The sequence below is a fragment of the Myotis yumanensis genome, unplaced genomic scaffold (genome assembly GCF_028538775.1).
Source record: "Myotis yumanensis isolate MYYU_CA2020_CCGP unplaced genomic scaffold, mMyoYum1.0.hap1 SCAF_2, whole genome shotgun sequence".
NCBI lineage: Eukaryota > Metazoa > Chordata > Mammalia > Chiroptera > Vespertilionidae > Myotis > Myotis yumanensis.
The window spans coordinates 13,614,864-13,635,883 of record NW_027223753.1 but is presented as its reverse complement, the minus strand read 5'-3'; the positions used below and the strand labels follow the sequence as shown (position 1 = coordinate 13,635,883).

At 55.7% G+C, this 21,020-nt stretch overlaps 1 protein-coding gene across 4 annotated transcripts in view; it reads right to left on the bottom strand.

Moving 5' to 3' along the window:
* Positions 1 to 9,000: 9,000 nt before the first annotated feature.
* The window catches only part of ZBTB40 (zinc finger and BTB domain containing 40), a 63,907-nt gene continuing 51,887 nt past the window's right edge, over positions 9,001 to 21,020 (bottom strand). For 3 of the 4 annotated variants that reach the window (XM_070404306.1, XM_070404308.1, XM_070404307.1), the window contains 7 exons: positions 19,313 to 19,477; positions 18,272 to 18,486; positions 17,025 to 17,187; positions 16,259 to 16,345; positions 14,943 to 15,169; positions 13,110 to 13,290; positions 9,001 to 12,622 (listed from right to left, as the gene is read on the bottom strand). In XM_070404306.1, the coding sequence (XP_070260407.1) occupies positions 12,150 to 12,622; positions 13,110 to 13,290; positions 14,943 to 15,169; positions 16,259 to 16,345; positions 17,025 to 17,187; positions 18,272 to 18,486; positions 19,313 to 19,477 (1,511 nt within the window). In that variant the 3' untranslated portion in view covers positions 9,001 to 12,149. Of the gene's footprint in view, positions 13,291 to 14,942; positions 15,170 to 16,258; positions 16,346 to 17,024; positions 17,188 to 18,271; positions 18,487 to 19,312; positions 19,478 to 21,020 lie in introns of all 4 variants that reach the window. The other variant, XM_070404309.1, reaches the window with a different exon arrangement.

Genomic DNA, 21,020 nt, shown 5'->3' with positions numbered 1-21,020 from the left:
ATGGTGGCCCTGCCCAGACCCTCTGCCCACCATCTCATTTCCAACAGGGATTCGGTTATGAGCAGTGACCAGCTGGCTCGGGAACTTCAAAGATACTATTTGATGAGTTTTAGCAGCTTCAGCAAAACTCTAATTTGAATTTCAGGCGCTGGTGTGTGATTTCCTCGGTGACAGCTCCGAGGGATGCTGGGCTCGCTGTCATCCAGGGGCCCTGCCTTCCCAGGGAGGAGAGAGGAGAGACGGGAGGCTGAAGGAGCTGCCTCCACTGAAGCTCATGGAGGAGAGGCATAAACAGTGACAGGGAGAGAGGGGGGGAACGGGGGGGGGGGGGGGGGCAGAGCAGAGACAGACCCGGAGAGGGAAGGGGAGGAGGAGGGAGAGGAGGGGGAGGGGCCTTGGGAGAGAGAGGCACAGGAAACAACGGGGACAGGGACCATGGAAGATCCAGAGGGCACAAGGCAGGACAGACAGAGACAGAGAGACTGACTAGTCAAAGGTAGACAGAGGGACCGCCCGCAGCAGAGGACAGAGGTGGAGACCGAGGAACAGGAAGACAGTGGAGGCAGGGCCAGACGGGCGGGGAGCGGGGAGAATGAAGAGAGACATGCTGAGGGAGATGGGGAGGGGTGAGACCCACATTACTAAGCGCCTGCTCAGTGCCAGGCCTGGGGTGTGGGGTCCAGCAAGGAGCAAGTCAGGCAAGTTCCAAGGGCTGTGGAGGGAGCCTGGGCTCAGGGCACAGGGTGGGGCGGGAGAAGGGAGTTGTCTCCAGCCCCCAGCCCCCTCCCACCCGGGGACGGCTGTCCCAGAGGTGAGGGGGAGTCCTGAGTCCGCTGATCTGAGTGCTGCTCTGACCCAGCCACCTGCTGCCCCGACCCCCAGCCATGGGCAGTTTGCAACAGGGACTTAATGCTCAACCTCAGGGCTGTGTGTGTGAAGGGGGCTCATTCCCATGTAGCTCTCCACCATGCACACACACACATGCATACATGCGTACACACACGATGGCTGGGAAGGAGAGAGGACAGGGAGGGGTAGAATGGAAGAGGGATCTGGGAGCAAGGAAGAGGCAGTTCATCTCTCTGAGCCTCAGTTTCCTCCTGTGTGAAAACTACGGGCAGAACATCGCACATCTCACCTGGCTCTCGGGAGGTAGCCCAGCACCTGGCTCAGTTGAATCTGACCGGAAGGAACACCCCCCCCCCCAATAAAATGGACCTGGGTTCTGAGGTCTGTGCCCCCCACATCGCCCTTCCTGGGGGGAGAGGAAGGTGGGGTCTTCTCCCTCCTCTCCTCCCAGCTGACAGGGAGGGAAGCTACGGGCTGTGTGCCTCCCAGGCCCTGCAGGGTTCCCCGGCCTGGGAGCGAACTCTTGGTGTCCCGACTGGTGCTCAGCCAGGTGGGCAGGGACTGGAGAGACAGGTGACCCCCGGCCTGCCAGGCCGCAGCCATCCTGGATGTGTGACAGCAAAGGCTGGGGCGGGACAAGATGAGAATTCCAGCCTGGCACAGCATGTGGCTGTGGAGCACTTGAAATTAGTGTCTGAATGAGATGACTGAGTATTAAAAGTGTGAAATAGCTCATTAGTATTTGTATACTGATTACAAGTGAAAATGAAAATAATTTGGATGTAATGGATTAAGTGCAACATATTATTACGTTAATTTCACCTGTTTCTCTTTACCCTTATAATGTGGGTATTAGAAAATTTAAAATTACACATGTGACTCATATTATATTTCTTCTTATTTTTTAAAAATTATTTATTGACTTTTTAGAGAGAGAAAGAGAGAGAGAGAGAGGAAGGGAGAGGGAGAGAGAGAGAGAAAAAAAAAACATCGATTGGCTGCCTCCCTGCACGTCCCCCAAGGGGAATCGAGCCTGAAACCTGGGCAGTGTCCTGACCGGGAATGGAACCCACAACCTTTCAGTGCACAGGATGATGCCCAACCAGCTGAGCCACACCGGCCAGGACTCGAATTACATTCCTAATTGGACCTCGCTGTTCTAGAACACCTGAGTTGGAGGAGCCATGACACATCCAGGACTCTGAACCTCCCTTGCATGGGCGTGGGGGGTGGGGAGGGGAGGCCCAGAGGGGACTTGCTGCAGGTCACAGTCAGGAAGCCGTGTCCGGGAGGTTTGCACTCAGGTCTCAGGGACACATGGGAAGAAAACGGATGAGCAGGTATCACTTCTGAGAGTTCTAACAACTGCCGGGGGCAGGAGCGTGAAGAGGCTCCCGCCAGGGCTGCTGGAGGACCCGACCTCGTCCTGAAGCCTCAACAGCGAGGGGGCCGGAGACTGATGCTGCGGCCACGAAGGAGCGTGCTCATTGAGAAGGGAAAAAGGCGAAGCTCAACTGTGGACAGTAATGAAAGCTGAGTCCTCACACGCTAATGAAGGGCAGAGCGCGATTCTGAGAACATGACCTGCTTGCGCCCGAGGCCCTGGGACCCGGCTGAGGGCTGAGCCTGAGCCAGGTAACCTCTCTGGGCCGCACCGCCGCATAGGAAGGACGCTGGAGGGTGGGTAGGCGACAGATGCGAGTGCTCAGCTACTGCTGGGCCATGGGAGGCATCCGTGTGCTCTGCAACATTTGCTGCTAGAACCTGGGAATCCACCCGCAAACCAGACAGGCCAGGTCCGCCCCCACCATGCTGATGGTGCAGGTGAGGAGACGGGCCGAGGAAGTAATTTAGATCCTGATGAGTGCGATGAAGAAGTTAAAGGAGAGCGAAGGATGGAGAGTGACACCTCCCCATCTGCCCACCGAGTGCCCTCCCGGCCCAGCCTCCACCTCCCCGTGTGCCCACCCAGTGCCCTCCGGGCCCAGCCCTCCACCTCCCCGTGTGCCCACCCAGTGCCCTCCCGGCCCAGCCTCCACCTCCCCATCTGCCCACCCAGTGCCCTCCCGGCCCAGCCTCCACCTCCCCATCTGCCCACCCAGTGCCCTCCGGGCCCAGCCTCCACCTCCCCGTGTGCCCACCCAGTGCCCTCCGGGCCCAGCCTCCACCTCCCCGTGTGCCCACCCAGTGCCCTCCCGGCCCAGCCTCCACCTCCCCGTGTGCCCACCCAGTGCCCTCCCGGCCCAGCCCTCTGCTCCCCATCTCACTCCTGAGGCTCTGGCACCGGACTCCAGGTTTCAGTCCCAGTTCGTCTCCCAGCAGCTGAGATGAGGGCATGTGTGGAGGAGGGGGAGGGCGGCCCGGGCCAACGCCTGGAGGCAGGTAAGTTTGGCCCCTAAGTAGGTGCACTCGGCTGGTTACTCAGCAAGTTCCTCTACTTCCCCAAGACCCACCTCTCCCCTTGGATAACGGGGCGAATAACTCAGGAGGCTGCCCTGGCCTCCCTGTGAGGGCCAGCTGGCAGGCAGTGCCCCACAGGCGCCGACCCTGGGCAGCCCGGCTGACAAGGCCGACACAGACAGCTACAGTGTCACCTAAATCCCAGGTGGGCGGTCAGCAGAAGCACAGGGGCACCTCCTGAAAAGGCGGCATCTGAGTCGGACTCACAATGTCTTCAAGCACGAGCAGGACTTGTCCAGGGAGACGGGAGGACGGGCCTTGGGGACAGCACCCCCAGAGGCTCCTTCCTGGCCGGAGGTGGGGCCAGGCAGAGTGTGGGGGCTCCCAGCAGTTTGACAACCTGGAGAGTGAAGCTGAGGCCAAGGTTGTGGATGATGAGCTGAGGGACAGCAGAGGTCAGATCTTAGAGGGCCCTGTCTGGCTGACGAAGCTGCCAGGACTTCATGGCGGGCACTGGGGCTGCAGCCGGGGCAGGAGTGTGAGATCCGTGTCCTGAGCAGTTCCCTCTGACAGTTGAAAGGCCTGTGAAGACAGCCCCAGAGCCTCCTGGGCCCCCCCCGCTTTTCTGTCTTGGGGTCTCGAGCGGCCCCCAAGCCCACCCCCTCAGCACGTGCTCTGCTTGTAAAAGGCACCCACAGGAGTGAGAGACAATTTGGCTGGGCCGTGGAGGGGGGGGGAGGCTGGAGGGGACGGCTGCAGGGGCCACATGTGGAGGAGGGGGAGGGCGGCCCCGGGCAAGGCCTGGAGGTGGTCAGTTTGGCCCCTGAATAGGTGCGCTTGGCTGGCCTCACAGGATCTCACACTGGGAACGTTTTAGCTTTGTCACCTCCCCCTCCCCCTGGCAGCCGGGGACCGAGCCCCAGGAAGGCTTGTGGAAAAGCTTCTGATCAGAACAGAGGGGGCCACCCGAGGTATCCAGGGGACCCTCTCCTCAGTCCTCCTGAGTGGCAGGTTGAGGAGCCCCACAAACCTGGGGTTCTGGTCTTGGTCTCTCAGCCAGCCAGGCCTGACCTGGAGGACACAGGCCTTGACTCTCCCTCTTGGTTTTGAGGCGCCAGCCTCAACAGGTCAGAGGTGGGACCCTTGCACAGACTCTCTCCTCCTGGTGCCCTGCGCCCCCAGAGTCCAGACTCCACAGCTGGCCTTCCTGGGGTCAGGCCCGGAAAGCTAACAATAGCCTCCTGAGCCCTCTTCCGGTCCGGAACTCGGCTCCCATTCTGACATCCAGAGGCAGGCAAGTGCTGTCACCCCGCATCTCAGGAAACAGCGAGGGAGACAGGCTCCGAGGCCAGAGCACCGGGCAGCCCACGGTGGACGACAGACGGGGCTCTTCAGCTCGGACTCAGGCCTCCTGGCCCACCTTGTGCTCTCTCTGTGCAGAGTGGGCTCTGACCGGGGCCTGCTGCTGACTCCTCGCGTGACTGACTGAGTGACGGTGCCTCCTCCTCAGAACACTGCTGCCAGAGTCAAGCAAGTCAGCGATGGAAAGTGCTCTGAGTGACGGGGACCACGGCGGTGGGACAGCATGGAGAGGCGCGACAGCCGCATCTGCTGGCGGAGAGCTGGGTGCAACCCCACTGCTCACCAGCTGAGGACCTGCGTCCACAGGGGGGGGCGTCTGAAGGCCTTCACTCTGAAAGGGGCAACAGTGAAGACACTGCCCTAAACGTCATGTGACTGTGAGCATCAGTAGTGCAGGTGACAGTGATCTGAAAGGGGCAGAGTGCTACTCAAGAGTAAGGCACAGCGGGACTGCCGTTACCACACAAAACGAGGGAGGCCAACCTGGGCCCCGCGCTGTCCTCCCTCTCCTCTCTGTGCTCCCCTGCCCGAGAGCCCTGCTCCACCAGGGCGGCCTCTCGGCCCCAATAGACCAGGTCAGGACAGAAACCAGGGCACCACGTGGATAAAACCTAGAGTCACACATCTAGCAAGACAGAGCAGGGATCGGAACTCAGTCTGAGTGGCTCTGAACCGCGGCACTAATGTATGTTGTCTTCTGATCTGATACTTTCCCCATAAAACGGTTGCTGTTCTAGAAAATCTTTTTCCTTTAGGAGCCCAGGGACAGGGGAGAGATGGAGAAGTCAGATCGACCAAGATGCTTCCCAGAGCTGCCTGGCTCGGGGAACCCCCTCGCACACCTGTGCCAGGTGCTGTGTGGGGCTCAGCTGCCCCACGTGTCCTTCTCCCCTCGAAGGGAGGAAGGGCCCCGACTGAGCCGGCAAGTGTTGACTGAGGACCGTGAAACTGAGGGGCGGGCCTAAGTCACGGACAATCCAGTCCCGGAGCACAGCACAGGGCATGCTTGGCGCTGCTGGACACGTTTCCAGCGGATAAAAGCAGAGCTGAGGCTGGGCTGCTGTCGCAGGCAGGATGGGCAGGAGGAGAGAGCAGGCCAGGAGACTCGGAGGTCCTATGACAACACCCAGGTCTGACAGGCCAGGGCGGGAGGATGGGCAGGATTAAGAAATGCTTGGACACAGCACGGTGTTTAGCAGCAGGTTCTGGAGCCAGTGGCCTGGGTTCCCACCCAGCTGTGCTGCTCACTGGTTATGTAGTTCAGTGGCTTCCCAGGTGCTGGCTTCCTGGCCTGGAGCAGGGGATGGAGAGTGACAGCGCCGCATCATGGTGCTGGTGAGATGAGAATTACACGGGCTCTCCGTCCGTGTCCAACCTGTGCTTAATGACAGTAACCATTAATGATGAGAGCACGTCTTTTCTTTTTTAAAATATATTTGTATTGATTTCAGGGAGGAAGGGAGAGGGAGAGAGAGACACACACATCAATGATGAGAATCATTGATCGGCTGCCACCTGCACGCCCCACACTGGGGATCCAGTCTGCAACCTGGGCATGTGCCCTGACAGGGAATCGAACTGTGACCTCCTGGTTCATAGGTCGCCACTAAACCACTGAGCCATGCAGGCTGGGCAAGAATATTTCTAAAAAATATTAACACCTCCCCCACCCCCCCGCCATACCTCATGAAAAAGAGAGAGAAACGCAGCATTTATAGGTACTTTAGGTCTCTGGGCGGCATGGGTGTTTTTGGTTCTTGTTTCTCATATGTAAACCTGGCCTGGCCACAGGTCAGCAGTTCCCCAGGAGCAGGACCCAGGCATGGGACTGGGCACTGGTAGGCGCTCAGGCCTCCAGAACTTCAGGTCTACGACACCGATGTGCCAGGCTACCTACATGCGTGTGTGCATGAACAAAAGGAATAAGGCGCAGTTCTTGCCCTTGAAGGGGTCACAGATTAGCGAGGGAGGGTCTGTGCTCCCAAACCCGCAGGGGCCCGCCTGCGTCTCCCCCAGGTTCACAGGCACAGCCACCCCTTCCTCATTTCCCTTCGGTCCCGGGCTCACAGGCAGCTCTGGCCCTGCCCTCTGGACAAGCTGGCACGGGGCTGGACCCTGCGTGGAGCACAGAGGTCTCCATCTTAAATGGAATGAAAGGCTGTTCGGTCCTGTGCCGGCCCCATGGGCCCCCTTTCCCACGTCCTGCCCATTCTTATCAGACCCTCCTGATGGCTGGTCTATGAAATCTCCCCTGGAGGCGACAGTGGGTCCCTGGACTGACCTTGTCCTGTGTGTTTGATCAGCTGTTTGTGGCTCCAGCCAGGGGAACCAGAGCGGGAAGAGCCAGCAGGAGTGGTGTTTGGTCAAAGCAGCCGGGAGCCGGGCCGCTAGCTGCTCCTAGCCTTCCACTAATCTCCCTAGAAGGACAGAGGAGGGTGGTGGACAGACCAGCCCACGGGTGACTTGGGGGAGAGGAGGGTGTGTGGACAGACCAGCCCACGGGTGACTTGGGGGATAGTATGGCTGGCGGTGGGGGGGGGGGGGGACGACGGAGAGGGCGGGGATGGAGAAGTTGGGTTCTCCCCCAGTGACCACAAAGGTAAGTGGGGGAAGCACTGTGTGGTCCCGCAGAGCAGCAGCATCTACTAAGCACCAAGCGCACTGCCTGGGCCAAGTATTTGGGGAGACAGTGTCTTCGTGGACAGGGGACCTGTGGCCTGGCTCACGGGGTGACAGGGCAGAAGACACAGGTGCACAGAAAGGAAGGAGTTTGCTGTCTGTGCCCATGTCCTAGTGATGCCTCGGTCCTCGGTCATTTCCTAACCAAGGTGATGGCTCTTGGCCTCAGACAAGTTACTTTGCACACCACACGCATCCCGAATGCAAGCTCACGGTGGGTACGAGAAACAGTGAATGGGACGCTCCGGCGGCAAGGCCAGAGGCCATCCGCACTCAGGGCTCCGTTTCCCGTGCCCTGGCTGGGTGTGTCCCCGCCTGACACCGAGTCTGTGCTCACCCACACATGGCCCCTCAACAGTGGTGCCCGGGGCTGGGTCCCTGCGCCAACCCCTTCCCGCCCATTAGTTCTGGCCTGGGACACAGAGCTGCTCGCTTGCCTGGGTCTCGAATGCCCCTGCGGCTCGTCCAGGCCCTCAGCCTCAGGGCGTGAGGCTTCCTCCTCCCCGCCGGCCTCCCTCCCAGGCCATTGGAAAGTACCTGGAGGTGGACAGGCATCCTGTACGGGGCACCTACGCTCCGGTGGGCATTTCACAAATGCCGACCTTCCTCCTCACCATCACGGTGAGGAGCGACTCGCCCAAGGTCATCGCCTAGTCAGAGGTGGGCTGGGGAGCTCAGAGTCCAGGCCTGAGGTGACTGGATCACCCGGGACCCGCCGGCCCATTTCCCAACTCTGCTCAGTCCTCCTGGCTTCCCCTCTGTGGTCACCTTCACGCCGGAGCCAGCTGCACGCTGCAATTCCCCCCTCCTCGGCCGCTCTCAGGATTACAGTCTAGAAACCACAGCGCCAGCCCCTCTCCCAACACTGCTTAGGGGAGGGCATTCCTTCTCAAGGCACCCTGGGCTCTGAGCAAGTGCATTGAGGCGGGCTACTCCAGGAGACTCCCTCTTCTCCGCAGCCCCCCCCCCCCCCCCCCCGGGTGGGGTGGGCAATGCTGGCCTGAGCTGGGGCTGCAGGCCAGACCCTGCCCCTGGCCTCACACCTGGATCTAACTGCAGAGACCACCACAGCCTCTGCGTCTGCCTCTCGTTTCCTTGTTGGCTGCCAGCAACGTGACATTTCCAGCTTTCACCACAAAAGGTTTCTGCTTATTTTATAGTTATCTGCTCAGCCCTTTATGCTTCACGGGCAGTTGAGATTCCAGAGATAAATGAGAAGTGGTGGGTGTTATAAGGATCCCTCAGGATGCGCAGAGATTGGAAGAGACACGTAAGCGTGAAGGAACCAACACTCTCCTCAGTGCTAGAAACTGCAGGGAATGGCTGGCCTGTGGGAAGGACTTGATTAATAACAACTACCATTTTCAACACTAAATTCATTAAGTCCAGGCTTTTAACCCACACGACGAGTCTGTGGGGTAGATATAATAATTCCCCATTTACAGATGAAGCCAGAGGAGGGAGCTCAGAGGGGCCTCGCCAGTCACACGGTCAGCACATGGCACAGCGGGATGAGCCAGGTCTGACCCCGCACCACACTGGCTCCTGGGAAAGAGCGTTTGGGAAAGGAGGCTCCACAGGGCAGGTGAGCGCGCCCCACCCACCTCCGCTGGCATGGCCTGAAGGTGCACCCAGCCCCTACGAGGCCAGGACTATCCAGCCTGTTCAACAGCTGCCCAGAGCCACAGAAATCATCTATAGCATCACGTCTTTCAAGGAACATATTTTATTTTTATAGACTAGTGCAAGGTGAGCACGAACGTTTGTAATCCTATTCACACAGCATCACGTGCTGCTTAGCTGTCCTGACCATGGGTGGGGCTGGCCTGGGGAGGGAGACGACAAACATTTCTGTGATTTGGAAGCCCCTAAATTACATTAGCCTGGGGGATACATTTCTCCTCCACACGTCATCACCAAAGCACAGGTAGTTTCTGTGCGTACAGGCTGTCGATGGTGTAGAAGTTTCTGAGCTCTGACTGTGCTTCTGAGCCTTTGGCCCAAGTCCTACCAGTCCCAAGGTTTTCCATGGCAACCAAAACAGTTACCAACTTGCCTTCACACTCCCTTCAACCCCAAGTCCTCCTTTTTCTCCTACTGCCCAAGGTCCCTGGGATGCACTGGGCCACACAGAGCAGGCCTGGCTGCTGCATTCTTTGGGGAGGACTAATGAAAACATGTCAGCGTTTTCTCCATCCCTGTCCAGCTTCCTAGCTCCAGTGTCATAGAAACACTGCTTGTAAGAACCACTCAATGTAAGGTGAGCAGTTTTCTCCATCCTTGGTCACATCAGATTTAAAGGCACATCCCTCCCGCCTCCTTAGTCTGCCACCAGCCTGTGGTGCCACATTACCTGGATGAGAGAGGAACTCTTAGGGCCGCCTCATCTCGACCTGGGAGAGTCCCTCACTAGCCCAGGCACAGAGAATGGGGGCTGGTCTCCCATTCATCCTCAGCCCCTCGCGGGCCCTCCCTGGGGCGAGGCTGATGTGTTCCACTGTCAGCAGGAGGAGAATCTGAAGCAACCCCAGGGAGGGCTGCAATCTCCAGGGACCCCAGGACTCACACTGCAGACCATGAAGACATGGCCTCAGTTTTCCAAACACAACACTCCTGAGACAGGAGATGGGCTTTTATAAACAGATGAGGAAACACCTTCTTTGCCCCTGTGCTGCCCCTCTGGCCTCAGGCTCTGCTCAGGGGCGGGACATCTCCCTACGGCCATCCTGCTCCTGAACCATCTACACGCTTCTCACTTACCTGGATGGTAAGTCCTGTCCCTAAGTGGCTCCCATCACTCCCACCGAATTAGACTCCCGCTAGCAGCCTGCCTGCCTGTCCCTCCTCACCAGCGTCTCAGGAGCTCCAGACCACCGCAAATGCCCTGTGTTCAGCCGGAGGCCACAGGCAGTACCCACAGCAACGAGGCAGAGAAGACCACTGCCATGAAGCAAGTCGGCGAGCTGGACGAGGCTACGATAACAGTGTCCTCTGTGGCAGTAACTCAGAAGGTCTCTCTGGCAGAAGTGGGGGAAAGAATAAAATGGCCAGCTAGAGCTAGAAAAGTTTTTCTACAATAAAATCACACCTGGGCATCTCTAGAGAGGGAGAGTGTAAGGTCACTGCCAATGCCGCATGTTGTAAAGGTCCCCTCGGAGCAGAGACTAAACCCGGGATGGCCCTTCCTCAGACCCACGAGAATGAGCACAAGGCCGTGCCCGACGCGGGTGCCCCGGTGAGTCTGACAGCAGCAGTCAGTCTGGCGTCCGTGTAGCTCCCAGCACGGCGACCTGGGCTGGTGACGGGAGAAAACATGTCCTGCCACAGCCCAACTCCATCAGAAATTAACACTTGGATTGCGGGAAACGAGTTAAGTCGGCTCGCGTGAATTGCGCGTACTCCGCGGGAGCCGTCTTAACTCGGTTCATATAGATTTGCGGTGGAGTGCGGGAAACGTGTAAACTCGGGCCGATTGTAACTGCGTATTACCAAATATTTGTTTGTTTGCCGTTCACAAAGATACCTACCTGCGTATGCGAACCGTTTCATACCCATTGGGGTAATAGGTATCATAAAAATCCCTTGTAAGTAGAGAACACTTTATGGCGCTGGTCGAGTACAATACCGTTAGGGTACCAATGTATTGTTTTCTCATTTTATAACCGATATCCCTGGATATCTCACCATGCAAAGAGAATAGTTATTGAGAAATACTTCTTGTGTCCGGACGTCTTTAGTTTTGAGTTTTGTGAATATTATTACGTGTTTAAATATTTAAACTAACTCTGATTTTGCGCGGGAAACCTAAATAATTGCCCGCGCCATCTTATATTTTGGCGGGAAATTCACCAGACACCGTAGTGTTAAGAAAGGGGTTCTCAGCACCGGAAAGGATCCGAACTGGGTTTAAAACATGCACCTTTTTTATGCGGAAGACTGTTTAAAAGAAGAAACCACTCTCTCCTGCAGGTCCTCTGCAATTCCTTTTCATTCAATTGTGTTTTGGCTGGAAGATGTCCTGAGGACACGCAGCTCCCAGCCGCAGCTTGTGGTTCTGAGGAGCTGTGTCCTCATCGCTGGGCTGGGCCTCAGGCGCTGTAAGCACAGGCCACTCCACTCTTTCAGTGGGTTTATCTGGTGTCAGCGGGAGTCAGTGCCATTTCGCCACTTGCAGATGGAGAGCTCTCCCGGGCTGACAGCTCACAGGTGAAAACCTTAAGGAGACAGACAGGCTTGGCAGAAGCTGTGAAGGTGTCACGTGGAGGCGAAGTCTCAAAGGTTTGAGCACCATCTTCTGGTCAGTTTTTGGCTTCTGAGGCCGACTTGCCTTTGAAAACATCATTGACTTCAGAATGAAGACCCTTGAGCTGACCAGCTCCAGCGATTTGCATATCACAAGGAGGACACCCTGGAGGCAGGAGCATGGGTGGAAGGCCCAGACAGGAGCTCACTACCTGCACAGGCCCTGGCCCACGAACATACTGGTCAGTGTTAAGGGCCCACCTCTGCCTTTCCAGCAGTGTGTGGTGGCAATAAAAGCCTGTCCCGTGACCAACGTGGACCCTTTATCCCTGCTTGCCCCTGGCGATGTGAAATGTGCTTGGAAAGGGGCGGGCTAGTCTTCTGCCACCTCGAGCTTGAAGGCCAGTGATCACATTGGGCACTGCCCTCTGCAGGGGGGCAAGCCCCGAGGTGGCAGGGAGCCTGCCTGTGTGTAAACACTGCACTAGCAGACCAACCTCCTGGCATGGAGGAAAGGAAGATAAATGCTAGTCATTCTCTCCAAATGGCGGGGACCTATATCCATCTAATTGCACTTCATAATGGACTCCACAACCCATTAATTATCAGATTACATGTTAGGAATGGAAGATAAAAAGCCTGGTGCGATTCAGACTCCAAAGGATCCTTGACCTGCAGAAGCAGTGGCAGCCTGGAAGAGGCAGACAGCAGGCCAACACCCAGCGTGGAGGACGGTGGCAGGAGGCAGCGCCGGGGTGGTCATGGGCACTGCTCCACCTGGCGTGGGTTGCAAGCTCTATTACATGCTCCGGAGGGAGGGACATGGCTCCAGGTCGGGCAGAAGGCAGGCGTTGACAGGGAAGGGGATTGGGCCACGGGGAAGGCCGAGGCTCAGCCTTCAGTACAGAGCACCGCGAGGCTCCCGGAAGGGCAGGGACGGCTTTGCAGCCGACGGCCTCCACTGAACACGTCCAGCAGGAACTCTCCCAAGGCTTCACTTGCGGAAGGGCTGACGGCACTGCCCGGGTGGGAGTCCCAGGTAGACGAGGCCTTGCTGTGTTCACAGGCTGCTCCTGTCCATGACCAGCAGCTGGGGGGATGAGAGATGGGAGGAAGGGGCCAAGTGTGCTCAAGACTGGGGGCCCCTGGATGGTCTGTGGGTGCTTCTCTCTCACTCTTACGTGAGCAGAAGGCACTGACAGCACCTGCAGCCCCACACCTGCCATTCTGCGCAGAGGGCTGCGGGCTCCTGGCACCTCTGTGCTTACCTGGTCACTAGCTCCTGCCCATGGCTTTCCAACTCTATTTCAGAAGCTATGCTCTGCTGAGGGATGGACAGTGTCACGGAGGCCATGGCCAGCCTGTGGGAGGGCGGTGGGTTGGCACTGTTGGTTCTATGAGAACAATGACACTTCTTCCATCTATTTTCCAAGTGAGACCATTTTGGTTGGTGCTGGGCTAAGATGCTTATCACACAGGACAGCCAGGGACAGAGGGCAAAGGGCCCGCTGTGAGCTTTCTCTCTGCTGCAAGTGCAGGCCCCCTTCACCGATGAGCAGACACTCATTTGGCCTCACCACAGATCAGGGTCACGGTCCCATCCAGCAGATCCTCCACAGTCACCGCCACGAGCTCAGAGCTGGTCTGAGACGTCTGCGAGTCCGGCAACGTCACAAACACCTGCGATCCAGCAAGCTGGGTCTCCTCCAAAGTGATCACCTGCTCTGCTGAGGCGGCCGGCTCTGGGGTTTGGATCACCTGAAAGGAAAAGACCGTGAGGCTCTGGGCAGGGTCCAGTTAGCTCCCCAGAATTTACATGGTTTCCATCTCAGCTGTAATGATGATATTTATGTTTTCACCTGAGGAGAGCAATTACACGTGCCTAATGCGAAGAGGCAAATCTTACACACCAGTGATGCAAAAGAGAAGCAGGCAAACAATTTAAATAACCGTGTGTTAAATTGCTATAATTTAGCTCAGTATGCCATCTCAGGGCCCGGACTCTGATTACACACCAGCTCGGCTTCTCACACTGGGCCTTCCCATCTTGACGATTACACTGCAGAGTAAGAGCCATGTGAAAGGAATGCTACGAAGGTGTCAGCTTCATGCTAGAACCACGGACACTGGAATGATTTGCCGACAGTGGTGTTTCTGGACCTGATCAGGCTAAGAGCCTCCCGTGGCTCCATGGCTACAGGGCGAGTGGATGAAGTGTGGCTTCTGTCAACTCACTCATTTGGCTCACCAGGCTGGCAGGGCAGGCACCTTCGCACCTTCCACAAGCCACATACCCCTTCCACGTCGGCATCTGTTAAAGACAGCCTTCCTGTCGCAGGGAGAACTAGTCTGTGCTAAGTACACCCAGTTCCCGCTGGAACCTCCAGGTTGATGACTTAAACTGTGGAGCTCAGGAGAGCCTGATGCCCCTGCTATTTTAAGCCAGAGTGCCCACGGGGCACGGGTACCATGGCTCTCGAGAACAAGCCTAGAGTGGGGAGCAGGGCACTAGATAAAAGTGGGCAGCTGTGGGGCAGCCCAGCCCAGCCACGTCTCTGTGCTGCTGGGAGTGGAGAGACCAACTGTGATGTGCAACCAAAAATCATCCAGAGAGTAGTTTTCAAGCCGTGTGTTCTTTCTTTTTCTCTTAGCAACGGACTCTTCCCAAAGGCCATCTTACCAAGAACCCGAACAGGTGAGAACACTAAGAGCAGAGCCCTCTGGAATAAGGCAAGAGAGTCACCCGGAGGCCTGCCCCTTGCCTTGCCCTCGCACCCTAGAGCCTGTAGAACACGGCTTACAGATGATGCCCAGGAGGCTGGACGGCTGTGCCACCAGCCTGCAGCTCCTCTCCAGTCCCCTCCACAAATTCCTGCCAGTACTCAGAGGGGAGCTGCTTTTCCTTTCTGCCCCCTCTTGAAGAAGACGGGAAGAACAATGAAAGGGGGCGGGAGCAAGCTTGGCCTCAACACATATTAGGAGGTGCTTCCCACCCGGTAAAGGCGAAAGGCCCATGTGCCCACATGTTTCTGCGCCAGCCAGAGGAGCTCTCAGGGTGAAGGAGCTCCCAACAAAGAGCTCCCCACCTCTCGAGGCTCCCGCAGCTCTCACCACATCCCACGGTGCCTCCCAGGAGGCGGGAAGTGCGTGAATCGGGAGGGCCGCCTAGGTGGTTCCGCTTTTGGAAATTCTTGTTCTCGGCTCCTGCTACTTAGGGGCATCTCGCATGTGGCCACCAGGACACAAGAACTTTCTGTTCTGTTTGGCAAGAAGTCCAGAGAGACTCTGACAGGACCTGTATCGCTTACAGGTCCTCTGAGAGCCCCAGAGAGAGAGGCTGAGTGTTGAGAGGGAGAGACCCCTAGAGAAGCCTTAGGAACCCCATGCTAGCACCCCCGTGTCTGAGTCACCTGCACCACCTGCGAGGCTGCTGCCTGGGTCTCAGTGCCTGTCACCTTTGGGTGCTCAGATTCCAGGTGACCCTCCAGCTGGGCCTGGGAGGTGAAGAGCTCCCCACAGAGCTCACAGGGGAAGGTGCTCTCCGACTGCTTGAAGTGCTCTGTGGTGACGTGGTGCTGCAGTGCTCCGGGGAAGCGGAAGGTGGCTGCACAGTACAAGCACCTGAATGGCTGCGACCCTGGAGGCAGGAGACAAGGATGAGCTGTGGGTGAAATGGCTGAGAGACAAGGGCAGGGAGAGGAAGGAGCAGTGAGGAACATGCTCAAAGGCAGACCCGGGTTCTGTGGGCCTGAAGCCTCTGTGAACTACAGCTTCAGTAGCCTGGGTTCAGGCTAAACCGCCTCTGCGGATGCCCGCTGTTCACTCAGCGGCAGGGAAGGTGCTGCCGACACTGTATGTCATCAATTCTAGGAAGCATGTATGAACATCTCTGAAATGGATTCAATGGCATTTAACGACACTACGGGTGCGGTGGCAGTCGGGTGTCACTGTCAACGACTGCACAAAGAACATGGAAACCGGATGAAGTCCAGCACCAGGACCTACATAGGCAGGAGCAGTGCATGTCTTTCACTGACTGGAACCCAAAGGCTTAGGAGAGAGGAGGCGAGGGGTGAGTTCTCAGACATCCCCTAAGCGGGAATGAAAAATAAACCAGTTTCCCATGGTGCTCAACAGACCATAGCCAGAGGCCTCACTACGTGCTCCACCCAGCACTGCTGAGGGCAGTTTACCACCATGTGGAATAACACGCACGTCAACAATCTGAGTTGAAAGCTACTCTGAGAAGCTAGAATCTGACCTTAATTTACTTCTTCTGTTTCCCTTTTTATATATACACATAAGAATGCATAAAAATCTATGTCAAATTAAGTCCAAAACAGCACTTAGAATAATCTGTAAGTTCTAAGTGACAAGGAAGCAGAGTTTAATTAGCAGCTGCTTTTCTTTCTTAATGGTTCATTCTTTTTAAAGGGTGCATGTTAAACTGGCATTTTAGATTTGATGAGACATAGCAGTAACAAGGACAATCACAGGTCATGCTTACGGGATATTCACTGGTGCCAGGCCCCTATGTGTATTTTGTCTACTGGCATATTCAATCCTTACAGTTACCTGATGAGGTAGGAATACACCTGTCCCCGTATTACGGATAAGGAAACTGAGGCACAGGCAGCGAGGTTGGCCTGGGTTGCACAGCTGTGAACAGTGGAGAGGAGAGTCTCCGCTGGGCAGGGCAGCTCAACCGCATCCCCAGGGCACTGACCTGAGTGCTGGCACTTGATGTGAACTTGAAGCAAAGCTGGCGTGGGGAAGATCTCCTTACACTGCTCACATTCATGGAACTTCATATCTGCGAAGCACACAGGGAAGAACAAAAGGATGACTCCCTATGGCTGGACAGTGACAGGGCTGGGGCGGGGGTGACGCCTAACACCGAGCAGGCACCTACCAAGTGCCAAGAACCTTCCACCTATGACATATCGTGCACTCCAGTGGTGAAGACGCCAGGTCTGGGTCCAGACGGCCTGGACGCAGGTGGTTGTGAGGATTAAAGGACAAAATACACGTGGAGTGCTTAGCATAGTGCCTTGCACATAGGAAATGCTTCTTAACTGCTGACTGTTGTGATTATCCCCAAATTCACCTGCAAGGTGGGTATTAATTACGGGCATTCTGAAGAGAAGGAAGCAGGCTCAGAAAGGAGAAGTCGCCTGACAAGGGCATGCAAGCTGATCAGTGCTGGTCAGGATTTCCCCCAAGGCCAATCTGCACCAGAGCCGCCCTTGCCGTGTGCTGTGGCTGAGTGTGACTCGGGCTGGTAGCAGCTTACACTGCCCTCCATCTCTGGGTTGGAGAACTACTGCCACTCAAGCTGCTGTTACTGGGCACCAGGGAGGCACCCTTCAGGGGTGCTGGGAGAACGAAGGTCATTACCATCGCACCCTACTCTAGCCCTGAGGTGGGGTTCGGGGTAAACCCAGGATCCACATCCCTAAGCCTCTCTGCTCCCCGCCTCTGGCACCACTCACCTGCGTGCTCTGTTTTGATGTGCTTCTTGTGTTCAATGGTGTTGGAAAAGGTTTTGTCACACGAGCTACACTGGAGTGATGAGAACTTAGAAGATCGATGGTTCTGAGCAGCAAACACGTCAGGGTGGTGGGTCCGATTGTGGTACCACAGACCAGACAATTGCTGCAAGGAATTTGACAAGTGTTCAGTTTCAGGATGTTCCAGCAAGCGGAGAGCTCATAAAGCTCTCATGCGAGAGGGAAACGGCTCTCAGGTCAGCGGTAGGTCTGGACTTCCACTCTTCCCTGCCACCGAGTGCTGACCTGACAGAGGCTAGTGCTGTGGGAAGAGGCACCTGCGTGTGTCCTGAGAGGCCACCACGGGGCAGGCTCAGCAGGACACTCACTCCTCACAACAAGCCCATGAGGGAGGAGTTAGAATCTTTTCTGTGAGGCAGAGGCTAAGGCACAGAGGGGTCAAATGACTTGCCCAGGGTCACACGATTAGTAAGTATCAGGAGCAAGATTCAAATCCTGGCGTCTGATCTTCCCCACTGAGCCGTGTCTCACTGCTGCCTGGTGCCCAGGTGCAGGGGACCCCTCCTTCCTGGGTTCGGAGCAGCACCGGGACTCTCCCCACAATCCCACGGTTTCCTAGGGACCAAGCCCAGGCCTTCCTCAGCTCTGTACTGAAATGTCCCAGCACAAGGCTTGGTACAAAGTCAACATCCCAATCTCTGTGGAACTGCAATGAGCTGCTGGGCTTCTCTCCATAACCTACATCTTACACATGCCAGCAAGGACCCTTCTCTTCCCTGTGCTCTTAGGTTTCCATACGTGTGGTTTCTTTTTGGTTCTCTATGGAGTTTCCCTTTAATTACATACCAAATTCTAAGGTAAAAAGCAGAGCCCTTCCCTTGGAGTTAAAAATAATTGTCCTAAACAAAATACTTCTAGGCAGCATCACAGGCCCGACTGCCATTCTCATGTCCCTCCACACTCGGGTCAGCAGAGTCTAAAGAATGTGAGTGCCCTGGAGGAAGCAGCACCCAGGTCAGAGGGTGAGAACTCGGCTCCATTTAGAGCCCCCCCCACACCTCCCGTATTACTCCCACCAGATCACCTTAGAGAATCTGCATTAGTACAAGCTGCATCTTCATGAGAAGCAGCCAAGTCGACCCGCCTGGAGACACGATGTGCTCCACAAACCAGACCAAGGGGAGAGAAGCCGAGGGACAGGGACGAGCGCCCAGGGAACCTGCGGTCACCTGGTAGGCCTTGTTGCAGATCCCGCAGCTGAAGGGCTTCCCTCCAACGTGGGTCACCATGTGGCGCTCCAGCATGGAGGGGGCGCTGAAGATCTTCCCACACGTAGGGCAGGCGTGGTACTCCTTGGAGTGCACCTCGTGGATGTGCTTGCGGTGATCCTGCAGAGTGGAGAAGCTCATCCTGCACTTCTTGCAGTCATACGGATCTTCTATGTCTGGTTCCATGAGGGACGTCCATGAGAGGAAGGGGTGGGAAAGAACACAGGCAGTGGTCAGTGAGGTGTGGGTGGCCGTGCGTGCACAGCTCCAGGTACAAGACTTTGTTTAGAGGTCATGCAAGGTCACAGGCTCTAAGGACCAGAAGTCAGTACAGTGATCACCTGACTATCCTAGCTTCATCCCGGGAGGTGGGATTCCTCCGCAGCTTCTGGATTAACCATCTCTGCAACATCAAACAGTTCCCGCAATTCCTCACTTCACACCTTACAAGGTAAAGTCTGTTTTACTGCTTTCCAGGGTGTACTGCTCTCCCCTGCTTGTAGCGGGCATTTCTGTTGTCTACTTCTCCCTAGAGATTTCCGACATACTCCCCAGAGCATCACTATTTCCTTTGCTGTCAGTCGTATGAATGACAGGAGGAATGCTCCCTTGCTCCCCATTTTAGACTCGATAATAAAAACACTTTCATAGGTAATGTTTAATGACACAGTGTGACAGGCACGTTCTCAGTGCCTTGTATTTGTTAACCCACTTAATCCATCCAACAACCCTGTGAGTAGGTTCTAGTCTCAGTCCTATTCTACAAAGGAGGGAAGTCACGGCTTAGAGAGTGCGGGCGGCACAAGCAGGAAATGGCTGACGTAGGTAACGACCCAGAGTGGGGCCCAGCTCTGGCAGAGTGATAATTTGTTATGACTGTCACATGTCTGGGGCCTTGGTTGGGGCCCAGCTCTGGTAGAGTGACAATTCTGTTATGATTGTCAAATGTCTTCTCAAGGCCAGGTCTGTGCTGAATGCCCGTCAGTCAGTCTCAGTACATACTGTGAAAGGTGTGCAGGTGGATGGAGAGGCCATTGGCCTGCCGGAAGCCCTTGCCACAGTCTCTGCAGACATAGGGCTTGTCCCCGGTGTGGGTCCTCACGTGGCGGGACAGCTCGATGGACTGGGCAAACACAGCATCACAGTACTGGCACGCGTACATTTTTCCTGGAAATACACATGCGTTTATGAGAGCCAGCACTAAACACGAGGCAATTTGCAATACGATGGGTGAGAGCCTGAGGCATCCCATCAGAGGATGCCTCATAAACACAGCTGATAAACAGCGGGTGTCGGTGTGGTCTCCCCGCTGAGGAACAAGGACAGAGCTCTTATCACACAGATTACCCATCTTTTAACCAGGCCACCACAAATACGGCAGAGCTCATTCCACAGGCAGGAAACAGATATATCCGGGTGTCCAGAAACCCCCGAGTCTTGACCCCCTGAACGTATTCAGTATGGAACTGCAGCAGCACATAAAGGTGAGACTCAAAGCTTCTCCCAATGACTTGCTATAGTTATAAGTCACCTGGCTTCTCTATTTTCTCACTCTGACAAATGTTAGCCTCGTAAGACCCATTTTGGACTTTTAACCTCCAAAGCGGTAAGATGATACATTTTTGTTGTTTTAAGCCACTGTTTGTAATACACAGTTTGCATAAAACCAAAGCCTTTACCTTGGTGTATAAGACCCTGCAAGGTTGGCCTTTGGTGACCTCTCTGACCGCATCTCTCAGCACTCACTCGTTTATTCTGCTTCAGCCCCTTCTAGTTCCTTTGGTCTCTCAAACAGCTCAGCTCATTACTGCGTGGGATGCTTTTCTCCTCAAGCTTCTGCTGGTTCCATCTCTCACTTCATTCAGGTTTCTACTCAATTCTCAGCTCTCAGAGGCCTTTTCTGATTAAATAAACAGGCCCCTCCCCACCCCTGTCCTCTTGCTGGTTACCCTGCCTTATTTCTCTTCACACAATGACCACTACCTGAATTTATATTACACACTTATTTATGGTCTGCTTTACCGAGAGCAGAGTATACAGTTACACTGTCCCCAGGGCCTGCAGCAGGGCTCAAGAAATTCATTTACTCAGTAAGTGTTTACTGAGCGCCTTCCATCGCTAAGCAATGAAACAAAAACTAACAGCTCTGCCCTCATAAAGCTTTCATTCTAACGGGGCAGACTAACTCTAAACAATGACTAAGGTAGATAATAGATCATATGACAGCACCATGGAGAAAAATAACGCGGGAACTGGGCTGTGTCCCTGACATTCCACACAGGTGGTCAGGAGAAATGAGGTGAAGAGCCTTCTCAGAGTTTTGAGCAGAGAGCGACAGGATATGGTTTAGTTTCAAAAGGACCACCCTGCCTGTGTACTGAGAGCACTGTCCAGGGGGAGGGTGAGAGGAGAGCGGTTAGGAGGCTACGGCAATCCAGGCAAGATGCAGGCAGTATTAGCACTTCCATATAAATGCTCCAAACTATGCAGAATCCTTGGAGAAGGCTCCTCCCCTCCAACCAGACCAGAAACCCCCATGTTCTCCTCCCATATCTCCGGGTATTGTTGGGTATCACACCACCGGTGACTGCACTGTCACTCTCTCTATACTAGACACACGCTGAGCCACCAGCTCTGTGAGCACAGGATCCAGCTTAGTCACTCAGCATCCGCCACTGCCCGATCCACAGTAGGTGTTCAACTAACGCCT